A 19,131-nucleotide genomic window follows, 5' to 3' on the forward strand; every position below is an offset into this window, starting at 1 on the left:
CGAACAGTTAAAAGCACTAGCTCCAAGTGCTAAATCAACCCAAGCCATACGTTTCCCACAACAGCTTCAGGTAAGCTAAGGATTGTGACCTTAGTGATAGGCCAAGGAGGAAGCACCTTTAGGAGGTGGTGGGAAGCAAGACACAGCAGCGTCCTGCAGGGAACAATCTTGATTTAAGCTCAAGGAGATGCACCTTCCCTTATCTCTAGCCTGCGTGGCTTTGAGATGGATGCAGACCATCCAGCAGTACTGGAGAGGCAGACCTCATCTCTCTGGTTGGCAGCATTAGAGGTACATATTGTCCTGCACATGTAAGCAGCAGGGGTGATTACCAAATGCCTGAGTTTTTAAGGCCTTACTATGACATCCAACCAGAAATAACTTTAAACACTGAAAAGACCAGGAGGAGTCATTTTCTTCCTCCTCGATGACCAAGCTGGCATTTATACCCCCTGCCCACCATCCCCACGAACAGAGAGAAAGAGGGAGGTGAAAAAATAACAGGCAGCACAACAGCAGGATAGGTAATTTATTTTATTGCATTTTATAATGCCATTGTCCATACAGATTACATGCAGCTAGTTCTACTGTACAAGGGTTTACCGTCTGCCAAAGCAGACACACGGAAGTTCAGAGTACAAATACACAGCAATGCTATTTCCTTTATACAGCATGGGGCTATGGCAGTGATGGGGACGGGGGGAGAGAAAAGGTCAAGGTTTATACACATCCTCCCTCCACCTTCCCTTCCCCCCCCTTCACACACGCTTCCCACCTTCCACCTCCTGAAGGATCTGATCGTTAGGCGGACAAATGCCAGACAAAAAAAATAAAATAAAATTATAAAGTTCCTGGAGGTCTAAACCTTCCCCCTGTGCCTCCCTCCGAACCACGAGGGAAGAGAAACAGTCTCAAGGGTCAGAATCGTGGAGGGGAGAAGTTGCCGAGCATGAAGCTCGCACGGGAGCTTGGTTCAAACTTGGAAAGCGGGAACAGTTTCTTCGGACACAGACCTCCACCTTGTCCCAAGCCTGGGGAGCGTGAGCAGGGAGAGCAACGTCCCTTTGCAACCAAGCGTGCTCAGAGCTGGGAGCCAGCTGACGGCAGCGAGTACCGCAAACGTGAGCTCAGGCCGGCCTGGGATGCGCTTAACACTCCCTCTCCTCCTTCCACATACCCACGCTAGGAAGCCACGTCGGGGCTGGGTGGCATGGTGGACGAGCTAAGCCGATATGGATTAGAAGTCACTATAGTCGTGCGTTTTGGGGGGTTCCCGCCACCTGAGATTCAGTGAGAGATTTGGAAGACTATTGCCTAGGTTGTGTGGTGGCCAGAGAGGCAGCGCTCTGACTGGTGCCGAAGGCGAACGGAGAGGTGCGCGGGGGCAGTGGGGGAACAATCCTTTGCCGATAATTTCACGGAGAGTTTCCTAGATCAGCAAACCCCTGGGACCACCAGTTCCGGCTCTGCTCCACTTCCTGCTTTTCCCGGGTAACCCCATTCTGCCACCCCGCCAAGCCAGCGCCACCCTCCCTCCGAGCGCTCAACACCCGAACGCCCGCTGGCGAGCCGCACTTTGCTGACGGCACCTACGGTCATAGCGGGCCAAACCTGGGGACTCGGTGGGCAGCTCGTAATCCAGCCGCCCTGTCCAGCCACAGCTTTGCCCCGGCTCTAAACTTCCACAAAGCTTCCAAGGAAAAAACAACAACAACAACAACATTAATAATAATTAAAATGGTGACATTGGATACCCATGTAAACAAAACAGAACCTTTGGTTTAATTCGACTACCGCTGCTTTTGTCGCAACTCCCCGCCTTCCACCTCTTTGTCCTTCCAAAGCAGCACAGATTGGAAAGGATTAGATTGGGATGCCGGTTCCCTTTTTGTTCTGGTTTGTCTCTGCCTCCCCTCTCCTGCACCTCTACCAATACTAACTACACACAAAAGGAAGAAGAAGAAAAAAAAAAAAAAGCACAAAACCCAAGGCATAGTGACAGAGCGAAGAAACTCCATGGAAAGTCAGTGGGATGCAGCAGAACAACTCCCCAGCTCCGAGAAAGGAGCCAGAAGCCTCCTGGGATGTTTTCCTGCCCAGAATACTGCAATGAGCGCTAAAGGACCCAACAATGGAAAAGAAAAAGCACTCGTGTTAGTAGGTTTAAAACCAGTGTATATATATCTCAATATATACAGACATACACCTTTCTGCCACATACCGCTTTTGGTCCTTTATCCTTCCCCCTCCCTTCCACGTTAGACGCGTTATTGAGGTAAAGTACACAACCGTTAAAAAAAAATGCAATGGGTGAAAATAAGAAACGCCCCCCCCACATAAGTACTGTACGTCGTTCGGCCGAAAGCAGAGGAAGCCATGAGGTGGTCTCTACAGGACTGTACTGTAAGTATACATAAACAGGAAAAGCCACGCCAGGCACCAAAGAGAATGAGCTACATTTACCCCTGAGTGTCGAACTGGATTCATTTAACGTGGCACAGGCGCTTCACGTTTCTCGGCTGGCCGGAGATGGACAAGGGGTAAGCTCAGAGCTGTCTGACCTTCCAAACGTGGGCACAATTCAAAACAAATCACATCTATTTAAATATACATTTCTACGGCGCTCTTCTGAGCCAGGGATAAGGAATTGCAAAAAAGCATCAAAGACATCACATTTCAGGAGCAGAGGAGGAAGGAGCACAAATAAACAGTCTTTTCTTTCTGTAACATCATTCTCATCCACGTCCTCTAGACAGCTGTGTGCGTGCACGTGTGTTTGTATGCGTTTGACACATGCATTGGCGTACAGGTGTATATTTTAAGAAGCAGTGTGATCCATCTACTGAGGACAGCAGGGAACTATTTGGCTTACCCAGTACGGTAAGAGGTGCTGGTGTCAAGGCTTAGGCTGTGAAGTTTCAGGATCGGGCTAATGCTTTTGCTGAAACACAAGGATAACACCAGGATGGACAGGCTTCAGCAGAGGAAGTGAGAGCTTTATACCCAGTTGCATGGCAGAGAAGAGGGACGTGGTGTTCCCTATGCTTTATGCGCATCTCTGGATGGATCTCATTTATTCTAAAGAGTAAGGGAGCACTTCTCACGCCATTACTATGGCTGAGTGTTGGTTAGTTGAGGGGCACTGGTCTACGCTGGCAAAGACGTCTTTGGAGAGTTAACATGAAGTGGGACCCTTAGGACCCAAGACCCCTCTCTCGCGCTGATGGAACCCCGCAGACCGCACTGGATGTCACTGGTGTCCCTGATGTCAGTCTGGCTGTCTGTGCAGACAGACGTGCGTCCTGACCCTCTGATCGCAAGTGAGCCCTGGAGCCATGCCAAATGACACCAGCTGGCACTTCAAGACAACCATCTTTGCCTATAACAGGAGCTAAGCCATCCTAACTAGCACATATTCTTTCCCAGTGCAGTCAACCCTGAAAGCAGTGGCATCAGTTTTTCATATTTTGGTTGCCGGCTGATTTTCATTTGGTTGTGGGTCAGATTTTCAGACGCAGGGCAGCTCCCACTGGTTCTGGGTGGGATTACTGGGGTGGGTTATTCCTCCGAGAAACCCAGCATCCAAGCTACGACGTGAACCTCACTATGAACCTAAGTGCTTGTCTGTGCACGTGCGGTTTTGCAAGTGGAGCATTCAAGATATTTTCTTGACACCAAACAGGCCGGTTTCACTCTCAAAAGGAAAAGTGCAGAAGAAAACAAACAAACCATATCAACAGTGAGCAAAAGGCATTAAGAGTTTTAAACCCCTTTTACAAGTTTAGTCATTTAAAGAAGCGGGATGCAGGAAGAGACTCATAAACCACGCTGTTTCCTAAACACCAATTTTTTTTGCCAAGCTGTATCCCTTCAAGATGCACGCTCGCGTACAATCCCGGTGACTCTTTGCCAGGAAATCTGTATCCTGCGACACAGAGGTGGCTTGCTAACATCCAGCTGCAATGTGAGATTCCAGATCAAGCTGCATTTATTGGGTGGCAGGGCAGGAAATCTCAGCCTGCAGCGTAACACACGGGTCTGTTCAGAGGTCAGACCTTGCCACTAAGTCTCTGCAAGCAAACCCTTGAGGCCACATGGAAGCTGGGTTTTTTTCATCGCGACCTAGGCACTGCTCGTGTGCACCCTCTTACAAAATACTCTCCTTAGAAGTAACCAAAAACCCAAATACCAAAGACTTCAGCTGGCTCTGGGGCATATCCAGTCTGTGGGGACAGCCACGCATCGGTGGCATGGTGGAATACTACAAGGAGTGACACGAGACATGGAGACCGTGCCATGAGAAGAAGTTACTCATGCGGGATGTGTGGTCATTTAAAATAAAAGCAAACAAAGTGGGAAGAAAGAGAAGAGTCTGCTGCGGCTGGGAAAATGCCTCACGCTCCCAGAGTACATCCGCTTTTCGGCTGGGGTTTTCCCACCCCACACGCACACCAGACTGCTCTGGCCCCACACCGAGCCGGCGTACCACACACAAGTCGGGTTATCAGTAGACTGAAAGCAGGGAGTTGTGACGGGAGAGACCTGGGGCATGAACCCCCAGAGACACGCACGCAAACTCCACTTACGACTTTAAGTAACTTGGTAATAAAACACTGACTTCCGTCTCCGAGGCAGTGAGTGAGTGGAGGGTTTTTTTTCCTCCTCTTCATCTAATGTGTTGTAAAGCTAGCCAGCTATAGTCAGAATGACACATCCCTGGTATTGCAAGCTAGGGGGTCTCACAATGAACCAAGCTTTGCATCCGATTTCTCCGCAGTCCATCACAAAGGAGTTTTTACTTTCTAGGAACATCTGCCTGCAAACATGAAGTCCGTTCAGGACAACTCCCACTGATTTCAAATGCAGTAGGATTGGAGCCCAAGAATGGACCTGATGCTAGAGGACTGCTCTGTGTTGACTTCTGTGATGAGGACAGGTCCTTGGCATGAGTTGAAGCTGACCTGGAGCACCCACTTTATACCTCTGAATGTTAACAGTGACTGAAGATTGTTTCCATTTCAGTCCGACGAAGGGCATGACCCACAGCCTGTCTGAATTCACAAGATGCATCGGGGCTTTGGATCGGGCCTTAAGGCTCCTCACAAAATCCCAATACAGCCACGTCACTAAGATAAAGCGTCGGCATCTCCGCTCAAGAGGCAGAACGCATCCACGACTGCTCCCACCCTGCCGGTCTGAACCTCTCCTGGTGGCTTACAACGTGGGTGATGGCCCCGAAGGTTTCAACAACACGTGCTCCCATCCCCTTGACTCTTGGAGTTAACAAACCCAGACAGCGAGGCAGAGGTTTTGGTTTGAACAGAGACAATTATATTTCCGAAGAGAGACGGCTTCCTCAAGTAGGGACAGCGAACAAGTCAAACCCTCATCATCCTGACTGTACAGTACCGAGAGACACCACGGTAATACTGGCAGCCCACGTCCATAGCGGCACCTGCGGATGCCTGACGAACACACGTTGTACCAGGCAGAGCGCTTAAAACCAGGAAGGAGATAGCCACGCCAAAGTGAACGCGACTGCGCTACGACTTTGGCTCATCCTGGAAGATGCCCACAATTTACAAGCTCCCAGCCCCAGTGCACGCAGCTGATAAAGCACCCAAGTGGTCAGTGCATCTAATGTAGCACTCGGCATCCTATTCCTCTTTGCAAACTCAAATACTTCGGAGGCTGGCTGTATCCTCAAGAGGATCTGCACATTTGGGTGCCGGAGCAAAGAGGAATCTCTGCCACTGAGCAAAGGCAAAGAGAGGAAGGGACTCTAATACTTCTGGGGACAAAGAATGGGGGAAGCCCTTTATGAAATCAAGGAGCAGCTACAGTCCCCTAAAACAGAACAAGGTCCCCAGTGCAAGATTTAGATTTGTATAGTGAATGCAATGGAGTGGGGGTCTGAGGCTGAAATAAGATAGAGCTCCCGCAGGAAAGAGGCCGAGGGACGCGAGATGCAAAGAAACTCTGGAGACAGACGTCTCCAACCCCTGCTCGCCCCTAGCGTGAGCTTTGTTACTGCAGAGCACTAAAGCATTAAGTTTGGTCTACCTTCATCCATGTGTACAAAAAGCGCCTGTAAACTTTGGTTTCAAACAATAACTTAGAAAGGAACCGACCTCTGGGGAAAAGTCCTGATGGGCTTCTCTTTTTGGCTGGCAGGGAGAGAACAGAATAAAGCCGTCGTGCATATGCACATGCACAGGTTAAGCAAAATGTTTTGGTTTATGCTTCTGGCCTAAGAAAATTCTTTGGTCAACAGTTAAGCCAAATGCAAAACAGTCTCGAGGCGGCACCAGCGTGAACTTGGGTAGAGAAGAGGCAAGGCGGGATGGTGCAGAGGAGCTCTGAGAACAGGGGCGGTATCCCTGCCTGGTTGCTGCCTCTGGGATCCACCTGCGGTCCAGCTACGCTGGGAAGACCAGGAGCAAAGTTCTGGTTTTATTCCCAGCTCCTGCACCTCACCACCGGTTTGGGAGGTAGAGGAAGAGCCCAGACCCCATCCTTCCTCCCGTTTGCTGATGTGTGTGGCTATCTGGTCCCCCCCCCCCCCTGTTTTCCAAACAGGCATCCAGAGACCAAGTTACATTTGCTATTGCCTTCTGCCACTTGCCGCAGCTGCCTTTGCTTCTCCTCCTCTCCCTTCCCTCATCTCAATGAAGGGCTCTTTCCCTTTAAACCTCACATTTTACCTCCCAGGAAGACTGAACTTTCCCGCGGCCTCAGACACACACAAGTGAGAAGCGGGGGAAAGGCATGTTCGGTGGAGACATCTAGCGTGGGCTCTGGGGAACCGAAGCTGTGCGTGCTGGCAGCAGTGCCGACTGCCGACCGACTCCGTGCGACTCAGCTCTTGCAGCTGCAATACTGGGAAGAGGTTGCTCTTCCTTCCCCTCATCCCCAACTTGGTCCAGACAGAAGAAATCCCTGTTGCAAAGTAGTCAGGGCCTGGCTCTACAGGAGGCAGAACTGAAGGAACGGGGAGCACAAGGAAATCCGGGCGAAGGAAGAGCCATTTTCGCAGGGAACGCAACCACCTCCGAACTCAAAACGCCTTTCAAGACTTCGAAGACCTGGGAGCCTCACCCAGCAGCTGGGTTAAACTATGGGCTGATGCTGAACAATGAAATACTTTTGAGCAAGCACAGGCTGCCAGGCCAGCAGTGTAGGGGCTACACTACTTAGCTGTTATATAGACCTTTCCTTTTGGAGGACTGCAACAAACAGCTTCTCATAGAAGGGGTCCGGCCCCAGCCTTGCCTTCTGCCCATGGCCCGGCAGGGGATGCAGTGGGCGCAAACTCCTAGCACTGCTCTGCAGTGACGCCTCTGCCCCCCTCCAGACTAGTCATTCTGGGATCTGGGAGAGAGTCTGGGTGGGCTGGCAATGGACAGGGGGACCCTGAGGCTCTGGGCACCATCTGAGAGGGAAGAGGAAGATGATCCTCAGATGGGATTTAACAGGAAGGATCGTCAGGCCAAACCTGATTGGGAAGCCTCTTTTGGAGCTATCTGCTCTGGGCTCTGCTGACAGCATGGGATGAGATGCCACTCGCTGACCGCAGCTAAGGGCCTGTGAGCAGGCTCAGGAGGTAGCCAGAAAGGAAGGGGCACCTGCAAGCTCTAAGGCACCCAGCGCACATGCTGCCCTAAGGATCCCAACACCGAGTCCTCAGCAAGGGACAGCCCCTGCTGGGAGCTATCCCAGCTGAGGGCCTGCCACGCTTCTCTCCCTGCCCCCTTAGTGCCATGTCACCCCACGGATCTGAAAGCACCAGGCAACGTTATGGAGCTGCTGCCTGAGCGGAAGATGGGCCTGTGTCCCAACCCACTTCCTTCCTGAGACCCTAAATCAATCCCCCAAGTGCCTTCCCCTCCCTTGGCCCCAACTCCTTCCCCTGCACAACCTGTGCTGCAGACTCCGCTGTTGAACTGAGCCTGCATCTGGCATACTTAAAGGGGAAACTGCAAAGAGAAATGAGGCCCGACTTCCAGGGAGCACCCAGGTATTTGCTGCTAGTCCTTAGAGCTGGGCTGGGTGGGTAAATAGCGGGGACAGCTTTCAGCCCCATGGAGATGGGGAGAGGTTTCTGGAGGCGTTGCTGTGGGAATGCTTGGATCTGAGCAGCCTGGGGCCACCATCACCCCAGGGACACCCCTTTATGGCTGGTGGCCGAACGTCAGCCCACCCACACCACGGGGAACCATAGTACAAGCGGGAGATGCTGAACGTCTGTCGGGTTTTCTCCAGGTTTTCTTTGCCGTTTGCCTTTGGGATGGGAAAGGGAGCGAAGGCAAGGGCTGTGTGGAGAGAAGAGGCAAGAGCTGCTTTGTGCGCGCCAGCGATGAGTGCGAGCTCTTGCGCTGTGCTCAACACCGAGGCTTGCAGAAGTCACAAAGGACTGGGCAAAGGCTAGAGAAGACCCACTGGGATGACCTAGCGAGAGACCAAACCCTTTCAAAACATGCCCATCTTTCAACGTGAGAACCCACCCCCGTAACCAGAGCTTCATCTCGCCCACCGCTCCTGGGAGCCCCTTTGGCTAAGCCAAGCAAAAGAAACCTTTGGCAGGTTGCTGCAAAGAGGGAAGCCCTTGGGTGTGCTGCGTCCCGGGGTGTGACGTGAGGTAACGAACACGACTGACAAAAACAAGAGGGGAGGAAAAAAAAGGGGGTGACGTTTGGTTGCTTTTTTTTTTTTTTTGGCATTAACATCCCGTCTGTGCACCTGAAGTTCGGACCTTCTACCCCTAGACATCATTTGGTATCTTCCCATCGTGACAAACAAGAAAGAAAGAGCTCAAAAGCGGATGACTGCGACTAGCTCACAATACTCTGTACCCGAGCCTCCAACATGGGAAGGGTGGCAGGACTCCAGGCTCCGCGCTGCACAAGCCGGGAGACTGGGGCTTGCTTAACACTCACGAGCTACTGAAGCAAAGGGTCCTCTCCTCCCAAGCTGCAGCAGTGGCATTATAGTATGTATTGCTTTAGGATCTGCGCTGTCAGCTAAGGCAGCTCAAGCTCTGCTTCAGTTCAGAGAACCTGTCCAGGCCCCATTCTTCCTCCTTTCGATTCGGCTGGTTGGCATGGGTCAGCTATGCTAATACAAACCAGGACTCGCCGGACAACCCGGGCGAGGACAGCTCACCAGACACACCTTCCATGCTCTACCCTTCCCTGACGTGCTCTGCAGCAGGGAAGGGCAGAGGAAGGCTCAACAAGGCGGGCGGAGGCCCTGCTCTACAGTTCACCCCGTGAGAACATTTCACAGACAGGGAGACGAAAGGGGGATGGAGGGTAGGCAGGGGACGGTCAGGTACAGCATCCTGCAGAGAAGGGCTCGAGTCTTTCCCTGAACTCAAACTCCCATTTGACCCCCCGTTTTGCTCTCTGGGGCCCAGGCACTGGCTTTTAGCCGGGCCCCTGGCAGCCTCCCGACATTTTCACAGGAGGGGATGGGGAAGGGAAAGGCATCCCCCCCTTCTTTGTGTCTTGAGCATCTGCCCTTACTGTGAAGCATCTGTGTTCAACCGGGTCATGACCACCGCCACCTCACTGCCGCCCGGAGCAGGCCGGGACTGGGAACAGACAGGGTGAGGGAGGGGAGACAAACACAGGTTGGCTACTCTGTTCTCCAAGTGGTTTAGTATTTGGCGCTAAGACCCACTGGAGGCTACGGCGCAACGGGGCTGCGCGAGGTTACAGCAGGCTCAAGTTCCCACGGGCCCAACTGTTGCTTTTCATCTCCAGCCAGGAAACAAACCAAGATGGGCACGGGGTGAACTTCCAGGCCGCTGCAGAGGTCTCGTGTCCCGCCGCTGCTTGGATATCTGGAGGTGGCGTGCATGAGGGAGGGGGGAGTTCAAGGTTTCTCCTAGTGCAATGAGGAGAGGGGAGGCAATCGGCGGGCTTCTGACTTCACAGCTGATTCTTCGCAGCGGGGAGGCGTCGCCGGGAAAGCTGACGGGGGCGCGAGGCTTGGAGGGCAGAACGTGGCTCGGTGACGGAAAAGATCAACCACACGGTGCAAAGCAGCCCACTGGAACAGCCCAGGCGTGGACCGAGACCCGGCAAAATACTGAGAAAGAACCGATGCGACAGGAGCCGTCTTCCTTTTGCCACGGAGTTGGGGGCGTGGGGAAAGGAGGGAGAAAATTTTCGGATAGGAACAACCTACCATCCTCGTTCACCAGTCTCTAACTGGGGGGTGGGGGTGGGGGTTCAACACTCTCTCGTTCCCCGGCTGCTCTGCGCGGCCCCCGCTCTGGGAGCCTGTCAGAGTCACCGAGACGGGTACGGGGAAGGTGAGGGAGGAGGGACGTGCCGTCAGCAACAGGTCGCACTGAAGAAACCCTCTTGCTTTGTGGAAGTGCCTTTAAGAAACAGGTTAACGCTGAAGGTCACCTCGAGGAGGTGGGAGCCGTTGCCATGTCTCTGACCGGGCAGGGGGGAAGTGCTTGCCCCCAGGACAGGAGGGAGGGCCCTTAAGACAAGTCTTCCACCGGCAGCTCCTCCTCCAGGTCCCTGTCGTCGGGGATCATCACATTCTGGTTGGTGCTGGCCATGAGAGAGACGGGCCTGCTGTCGTCCTCGGCCTCAGCTGGTTCTTCCTTAACGTGGACTTGGTGGCTGCAGGGGGACAAGGGCGGTTGCGGTTTAAAGCCTACGCTGAAGAATCGAGGCGGGCTAGGGAATGGGGTGCGGAGCCTATCCAGCCAACATCAACGGGGCCTGCAACCAAGAGCCATTTTGCGCTGACGGCTGGAGGTCACAGTGCAACAGGCACCAACGCCCCCCGAGCCCCACAAATGGCTTCTTTGTGGGCATCAGCCACACGACGGCCGGACTGCCCTTCTCCACAGCGGGTGCCCTTCTGAGTCAGCCCAGGGTGGTGTGGAGGGATGCATGGGCTGTGTGGAGTCCCATGAGCAGGGCCATCAGGTCACTGCCATTCACCTGTCAGTCCATTAAAATGCTTTATCAGGCTATGGCGGCTCATTCACACTAAATACAAGCTTCAGGCAAAACCCTGGCACTAGGCACCCCCTTGGACCTCTGCCTTCCAGCTCCGAGGTCAGCGGCCAGAGCCCTAAGGGGGTACCGATCACCTCCGTGCCACCCAGACAGTGCAGCGCTTTCCACACTTGTGGTTTGGGCAGTCTCAGAAGAGTCACCAGGGTCTCCCCGCTTCCGCCGCAGCTTTGCCTGCTGACCAGACCCATGCCTAGCCCAGGCATCACTACCTCTAAACACCGCAGACGCACCCAGGAGATGCCGACGCGCCAGCTCACCTGTACTGCTGCGGGGAAAGTCGCGGGCTGTTGCTGCCGTTGCTGTTGACTTGTTCCACGGTGCTGCTCACGTCATCGTGGCCGACGTGGAGCATGCCGCTGGTGGAGCTGGTGTTGATCATGGTGGGGCTGTTCAGGAGGGGGAAGTTGCTCTCTGCCAGGGCAGCCTGCACCAGGGAGACACAAGACAACTAGTGGGGTGATGATGGGAGCAGTACGCAAGGCAGCCCTGGCTGATCCCATGAGACCAGGCACATTTGTAACCACACAAAAGTCAGCTGGAAACTGGGCTCAGCCACAATCTGCCTTTGCTCCCAACTACTCCCAACTCAAGGTGAACCCAGGAAGGGGAAAGTGAGGCACAGAAGGGGCAATGTTTTTGTGATACAAGACAGGGTGGGCTCCGATGCTCAGCTTATCAATAGGCAAAGTTGCCGAGAACCTGATCGCAGAGATCAGGCAGCTCCAGACCTCCTGTTCCCTGGGGCTGGGGCTCTTCAAGTCACTGGTACTGAAGAGAAAGGTAACCAGCTGGATCAATTAGCATTCTTGGGGCAAGGGACTATGTGACAACTGGCGTTACTGCTCAGAGGTTCACCCTATGGGATAAGGCCATAGTAAGATTAATCATCCCATGGTTGTCAGGTGCATTTGCTGCTGCACTCAAAGATTTCATGTCATGGAGGCAGGCTGTGGTGGGCTGAGAAACAAGGTGTGGTGTGGGCTATTGCACTGCAGGGAGAAGGTGGGGAGAGGCTGGCACCATCTGGAGAGGCCTTACCTGGTAACTTGCATTAAGTGCTCCGTAACCGAGTCCTGAAATCATGTTTTTGACTAAGGTTGGACTCCTGCAGCAGAGAGAAACCAAAAAGAGGCATTGCTTAACACTCCTGGCCTGGGAAAAGCAGGAGATGGGAGTTTACCCACTGAGGGCAAGGCAGCGTCAGAGCCTCCTACTCCAACATCCTCACAGCCCCGTGCTTCCTGCGGAGATGCTTGGGGAGGCAGAGGAAGCATGAAGCATGGGGATCTAAAGCAGACACATCTGCATCACCTCTCCCCAGCCCCACGCTTTTTTCTTAGGTTTTTCTTCCTCCCACCTTTTTCAGTCAGCTTCTTTCCAATCCCTTTCTGCATCTGCATCTCTTCTCTGCCCCTTGTCCCCTTGCCCTGTTTCCTTTCCTCTCTCGTTTGTCTCTTTACCTTCTCCAGAAAGGGGGCAAAAGAAATGAGCTATTACAGTCAGGATTCTGGGCAACAGCTTTCCCCCAGAGGCAATGGCAGTGCCTCCAGGATGCAGATCTCATCACGAGAAGCAAGCATGTGCCCATATGGGCTTGCACTACGGAATACTGTTGCACGTGTATTGGTGAAGGCTCCACTTGCACGCTGACAGGCGTGCCTGCACGAGGGCAGTTGTGGCACCTACAGGCCAGCTGTAGACCTGGGCTGGGGGGCTGCGTGCAAGCAGGCAATGCACAGTCTAACTGAAAGACTTCGCTGAGCGTGGGGGTTGGGGCACAAACCTGGATCTGAATGTCCTTACGGGAAGGAAGGGGGAGATTTCTGATCCAGACTTCCTAGTTCAAGTCCACCTTAGGTTTACCAGATGCGGCTAGCTTACAGATTACTGGAGGGAGCATTGGCTAGATCAGGAGCGTAGCGGAGGTGTCCAGAGAGCTGCTGTAGGGCTGGGGCTGTCTTTCATTCCCTCTAACTCCAGTGAGTGACTGCTTTAGAGGTGAGCTGGTCCCCAAACTTTGCCTTCCCAGAGGAGCTCCTGACGAGGCGATTTTCTCGGCCAGGTCAGCTCCGGGGCAAGCAGAAAATACCAAGACCCACCCTGTCATCTTTGGTGGCCTTCGCTTTTGGTACTCGTTCTCGTCGACCGTCCAGACGGCTCCCTTGACGTTCTCCACTCGCACAAAGCACTTGTGCAGGCTCAGGTTGTGGCGCACGGCATTCTGCAGGCAGAAGAGAGGGGAGAGCTAAAGCAGGGCACAGGGTCACAGCTGAGGCCCCCCTGCCCTCCCACCCCGCTGTTAGCCATTTGGCTCCTCTTCCCCTGCTGCTCACCGCAACCTCACAGCCCCGAAATCCATCCCTCGTGCAGATGAGCAACAGGCAGTGGTGGGGGAGGATGCTTACGGCCTCCCGCCTCCTATCCAGGAAGGCAGGCTTGTAAGCTGGAACCAAATCACATGGTTGCGGGGCTGGGGCACATGATATCTGAGGAGAGGTCAAGGGAACTGGGCTTATTTAGTCTAGAGAAGACGGAAAGGGGATTTAATAGCAGCCTTGCACTCCCCGAAGGGTGGTAACGATGAGGATGGAGCTGGACTGTTCTCAGTGGGGGCAGATGCCAGAACAAGGAGCAGTAGCCTCACTTTGCAGCAGGGGGAAGTTTAGGCTGGGTATTAGGAAAAACTCTCACTAGGAGGGTAGTAAAGTGCAGAAACAGGTTACCCAAAGACGTTGTGGACTCTCCATCCTTGGAGGTTTTTGAGGCCCAGCTAGACAAAGCCCTGGCGGGGATGATCTAGTTGGGGGTGGGCCTGCTTTGATCAGGGGTTGGTGAGGTCCCTTCCCACCCTCATTTTCTAACGAGCCATGATCGAACAGAGCCACATGGTAGCGTATCTGAAAACATCCCGCTCACCATGAGTAGGGCATGTGGCATCCTGCGGTACTCGCAGAGCCGGCCCACACCTCTGGAGGAGTGCTCCTTAACTCTGAGAGGTTTGCCCTGCAAGCAGGGATGAGGCGCGGGTACGCAGGTAGGTTTTACATGACTGTAGTACTGGTAAACAGTGTGGGAGCGAGCCCTAGTGCCGGTGCAGGCTTTCCTGGTGCTGCCTTTCACCTCCCCTGAAGAGACTGCGTGTACGCAGGGGCAGGGCGGGGGGAACATGCCCACAGTAAGGTGCTGCTTAATTCAACTTGCATAGCCACTGCCCTACCAGGGACCTAGCAGAAAGCCAAAAATGGTATTTACTTGAGTTATTGGTGACTTATACTTCATATCCCATTACTGATCCTCAAGTTGCCAAGCCCCAAATGTTACTCAAGACAAGGACGATCTGCACAAGGTCTCAGTCATTGCTTTGCACATCTCCTCCTGCAGTTGCTGGTCTCTGCCCACTGTAGGGAGCATCTTTCTTCATGGCCCTTAGGTCACAGGAAACCCAAGGAAGTAGCAGGCTCCAAGAGACAAGATCCAAGATCTCTTTTCAGGGTGTGCTGACATCCCCTGGCTCCTAATACGTTCAGCACAGCCTTGGAGCCTCATCTGAGCCACTTTTACAGGTGCTTGCATCTGAACACTTCAGACCTGGTAATGCGCTTTTCCCTACAGCTCTTTCGGGAGCTATCGCAGAGCCGGTATCCCAGTGGGGACTGGAAGCGTAGAGAGAAGGAAGCGGCACTCTGTCCAAAGCCACACGGAAAGCAAGTCGTGGAGGAAGGAGTCCCAAACAAACGCTCTTCAACCACTGCACCCTCCTCCTTCCCTCCACTATCCCTCTCCCCCCTCAAAGATACCTGGCTGCACATTATGCCTGCCACGAGAAGAACGAGGCGGGAAGGGCACGGGTGGGTGGGGACGGCTCCACTCCTCCGTCAAGAAGCTTGTGCCTACGCGGGCTCCTGACCACGAGGAGAATCCACCATCTATTCCCCAAGAAACTACCGGCTTCCCCTGCAAGCACTGGCCGGCATCACCTCCCGGTAGGGCCAAGGGGAACCCAAGGGCATCAGCTGATAGCAGGATAGGAGCCGTCCACCCCTTCACCGGGCTTTGCTCGGCTCAGTCTCGAGGGGGTGGCTGGAAGTGCGAGGAAGGGCGAGACAGGGTCAGGGAAGGGGCTGAGATCCACGAGGCAGTCTCGTCCACCGCAAAACGTGGAGCTGCGCCGCCAAGCGAGCCATTATTTATTTATTTTTGGTCCTTTCCCTCCCTTTATTCTTGACGTCGCCCCATCTTTACATTTCTAAATGTAAAATAAAGAGACGCACACGTAGGCCGACGGCGCAGCCCCGAGAGAGACCGGCTCCCTTTTCCCCTTCCAACTCCCTGCCATTTGCTACTGCCCCTATTTCATTACCAATTTTAATTTGCCTCTAATTAAATCCTGTGTATTTTTCCGACTCACTTGCTAATCCATGAGGGAGGCAGGAGGCTGGAGTGGAATCTCTCCGAGCTATAATTACAAAGGGCCTAATCACGCCGGGGCTCTGCCTTTGAATAAATTTCCTTGCATTAAGGTTCTCAGATTCTCTGCCTTGCAAATGAGAATGACCCCAATTTCAGGAAGTTGGCCTCGGAGGGTTTTTTTTTTTTATTTCGAGTCCTGATTCGTGATGAGAGACTAATTCGTTACGCTAAAACATTAACAGCAATTTAAAAGGTCGAACGGGGGCCGTATAAACAAAGAAGCTGGCCAAGACAACAAGGCAAAAGGAGAGACAGGGACGAAAGCCCCGTGCTGGAAAGCGTTACGGTTCCCGGAAACGCATCAGATTGGACTTTTTCTTCCTCTTCCCCCATTTAAAGCCCCAAACAAACCAAAGCGTGATTTCTTCCCCAGCTCAGAACAGGTTTATCTGCTTGTGCTGACGTGATGCCACCAGCGATGCTGGCACACCCAGTCCCCCCAGTAAGGCTGCTTCTCAGGGGTACCGGGTCAGCGGCTGCTCTGTGGCATTTTCACCAAGACTGTGGAGGTCAGAGGCCCTAGCTGAGACCGGTGTTCCCTCGTGCTAGGAGCTGTACATACACCAAACCAGAGACAGCCCTGTCCCAAGACAGCCTGTATTCACCGCATATAGGAAGGGTTATTCTTTCTGGTTTACAGACGGGGAAAAGGAGGCAGGGACACACCAAGGGTAACAAGTTTCAAGGCTTCAAAGCAATATGGGAAATTCCCCCCCAGCCCTTTGGAAGTGAGATTAAGGCCAAGTCAAGAGAGTTTAAGCCCTACGGTGCTGAAACACGGCCCAGACCGCCTTTCCCCTACAGACACTTGCCAGCACAACGAGGGAGATCGGGGTGTGAAGAGGCGGTATTCCCGACCGCCCTCGCCAGCGTAGTAGTCATACACCAGTAATGTCTTCCAAGTGTGCACACAGCCTCCTCCGTCACTCAGATGCCCATGAGCGCCTCACCCAAGTCAAGGTCACAAGAGAGATCGTGAGGAGGCAGGGAACCGAATCCATCTCCCCGAAGCTGCACGCCGATCCCTTTGCTACCAGCCCGACCTGCTGGCATGGAGGCCTGGCATTTGGTTTCTCGCACGTAAATCAGTCCCCGCTCCTGCCCAAGCCAGGCAAACGCAAGTGGGAAATGGTCTCCATCGGTGCCGCTGAGATCACAGCGTGGCTCTCGGATGCGGTGGCTTCTGGCAACAAGGGGGCCGCCGCTGGCATTAGAAAGGACCCTCCGTTGCTGATCTCTCAGGCAGCAAACCTCAAGGAACTGATTTGAACGGGCAATACCGGGACAAGAAATCACCCACAGACTGGACTGTGCTAAGTGTGGCTTAAGCAGGGACTACGAACTCTTAGCCCATCACCTGGAGTAGCTTTGGTGAGTCCCTTGTTCTTATGGGTTTATTACCTGCCTGTTTGTCTCTCCCAACACCCCCCCACCCTTCTGCTTTTGCATTCACATTTCTCTCTCTCTCACATACACACAGCTTTGTGCTCACAGCATCTAATGCAGGAGGTTTCAGCCCACGAAAATGTAGTAATACATATATCTATAGATATATACTTATCTCTAGTTTGGTTAGCCTAGAAGATGCAAATCCACCCTGCCTTTTACTGGCCTGCCCTTCGCATACTGGAGGCCTCTGCCATTCCTATGAAGCCATGTGTAGCTCCACTGTGGGGTCCACCCTTCTGCCCTGAGGGCTATGGGATGGCCAGGTGCTCCTTTTGTACGCAGGCTCCTCTCCTACCCGGGCAATCGCTCATCAGAGTTGGGTACAGCAGCACATGCCGGTGACAGGTACTCAGTCCAAGTGGCTTTGAGGAGCGGGGTTTGGGTTTCCATGTAGAAAAGTCTGAATGCTTGGGGGCGGGTTGCTTCCCCTGGGGACAGTCATTTCTTAAAATGAGGGTTAAGCCAAGAGGTGCACATCCATGGCCAGATCCATGAGGCTTGAGTCCAGACAAAGTCTTTCCTCAGATTTCAGAGGTGTCCAAACCAGAAAGCTCGCTGATTTGGGCCCAAACTCTGGTCATCTTCACCCGGAGACACCAGTGCCATCAAGGTCTAGATGTACAGACATCCAGTGAGAGACAAATCGTGCCCCAAGGAGCTTAACATCTAAAGCAGTGCTTCTCAGCCTTTTTAGATGCAAGGCACCCCTCAGAAAATGCCAGCTCTTGGTTTTCACTTGTTTTTTGACTACAGAAAAATCAGAGAGCAGTTCTTCTGTTGCAAGGAACCCAGAAAGACCACAACAGGGCCGAATGCTTTACATCCCATGAGCTCCTGTTTGACATCTCTGGGTTTAATCTTGTGAGTCATGTTTGCACCCCTACCAGTGCTAACACCGCATCACCCTCTTAAAAGGATCTTAAGGCACCCCAGGCTGCCGCGGCACCCCGCGTGAGAAGCAGCGATCTAAACAGACAATGGGCAGGAGGGGAAAACACAGACTGACGGACGTGCCCAGGGTGACCGAACAAATCGGTGTCGGAGCCTGGAATAAAAACCAGGCGCCCTGGCTCTTCATCCTGTGCCCTACCCACAGCACCAGGCTACGTCGAATCTTTCCAAGCCTTCATTTGCACTTCCTCTCATTTTGCTCTATGCCAAGCAGGTATCGGGCTTCCAGCCTCTGCCGCATTTCTGCCCATCCCTGCGATGCCTTGCTGGAGAGATGCCACTCCAGCAGCTGCAGCTCCCTCCCAAACAGGACCCAAAGGATGCAGGTCTTGCTCTACCCTAGGCCCTACTGCTGCCCTTGAACCCATGCCCTCCATCTGGCAAAGAAATGACTCCCTCTCCTCCCCCCTCTGCAGGCAGCTTATGGATAAACCTGCTGGACAGACCCTGCTGGCGTGCTCCCACCTCCTCCCTTCCTGTGAGTAAACGGGATTCCTCTTTCAAACAAAGACCTGATTAAAAGGCGAAAGGCACAACGAGGACATAACCCTTATTAAAAAATAATACCATGGCACTGTACAGCAATAACTCAGTAACCCTGCTGTAAGCATCGTCCTGCCCTCATGGTACAACACCCGACCGCGTGTGCGTGCGCACATTATTTTTACAGAGGCAAAAGCTAAATCAAAACCATTTGGCGCAGCAGGCTTGAGGGTAGGTCCTCCAGAATTTCACAAAGGCCGCCGGAGGAGGTTTATTATTTTTTTAAAGCATCCCACAGAATTTAATAGAGAATGGTCTTCCAGAGTTGGACAGGAGGGTTCAAAACAGCTTCACGAAAGAGCCGTGTTCCCTGTTGGTTTTATAGGTTTCTAATGCTCTCCTGTACTTTCATTCCTATCCAATGCCCTGGGATGTCCTGTGATGGAAAGTCGTCTCTCTGGCAGGGATGTAAAGCCCCCGAAGTTAACGGAGCTGTCTCGGGAGGCGCCGACGGGGAGCCAGTGCAGACTCGCTAGCGTTACCGTGATTTGCACCGGGGCGGCAGTGGGGATCCGAGCCTGGGTGTCCCTGGCCCGGACAAACACAGCGTGCAGGAGGGGCCTTGCCCCAAGGCGCTTCCAGTCTATCCAGAAATAACCGGGAAAGGAGGGGAGGGGAATAGGGCACCGAAAGGAGACGCGGTGCCACAATGGGGGCGTTTCTCCCGCCT

General features: G+C 53.4%; 1 protein-coding gene across 6 annotated transcripts in view; it reads right to left on the reverse strand.

Moving 5' to 3' along the window:
* Positions 1–519: 519 nt before the first annotated feature.
* Positions 520–19,131, reverse strand: part of FOXP4 (forkhead box P4) — a 122,873-nt gene continuing 104,261 nt past the window's right edge. For 4 of the 6 annotated variants that reach the window (XM_019546668.1, XM_019546665.1, XM_019546666.1 and 1 more), the window contains exons 14-17: positions 13,148–13,269; positions 12,087–12,153; positions 11,306–11,496; positions 520–10,643 (exon numbers count right to left, since the gene is read on the reverse strand). In XM_019546668.1, coding sequence (XP_019402213.1) covers positions 10,499–10,643; positions 11,306–11,496; positions 12,087–12,153; positions 13,148–13,269 — 525 coding nt within the window. In that variant the 3' untranslated portion in view covers positions 520–10,498. The remainder of the gene's footprint in view (positions 10,644–11,305; positions 11,497–12,086; positions 12,154–13,147; positions 13,270–19,131) is intronic. The other 2 variants (XM_019546671.1, XM_019546669.1) reach the window with 1 other exon arrangement.

Source organism: Crocodylus porosus, unplaced genomic scaffold, assembly GCF_001723895.1.
Source record: "Crocodylus porosus isolate Cpor-Errol unplaced genomic scaffold, CroPor_comp1, whole genome shotgun sequence".
Classification (NCBI taxonomy): Eukaryota; Metazoa; Chordata; order Crocodylia; family Crocodylidae; genus Crocodylus; species Crocodylus porosus.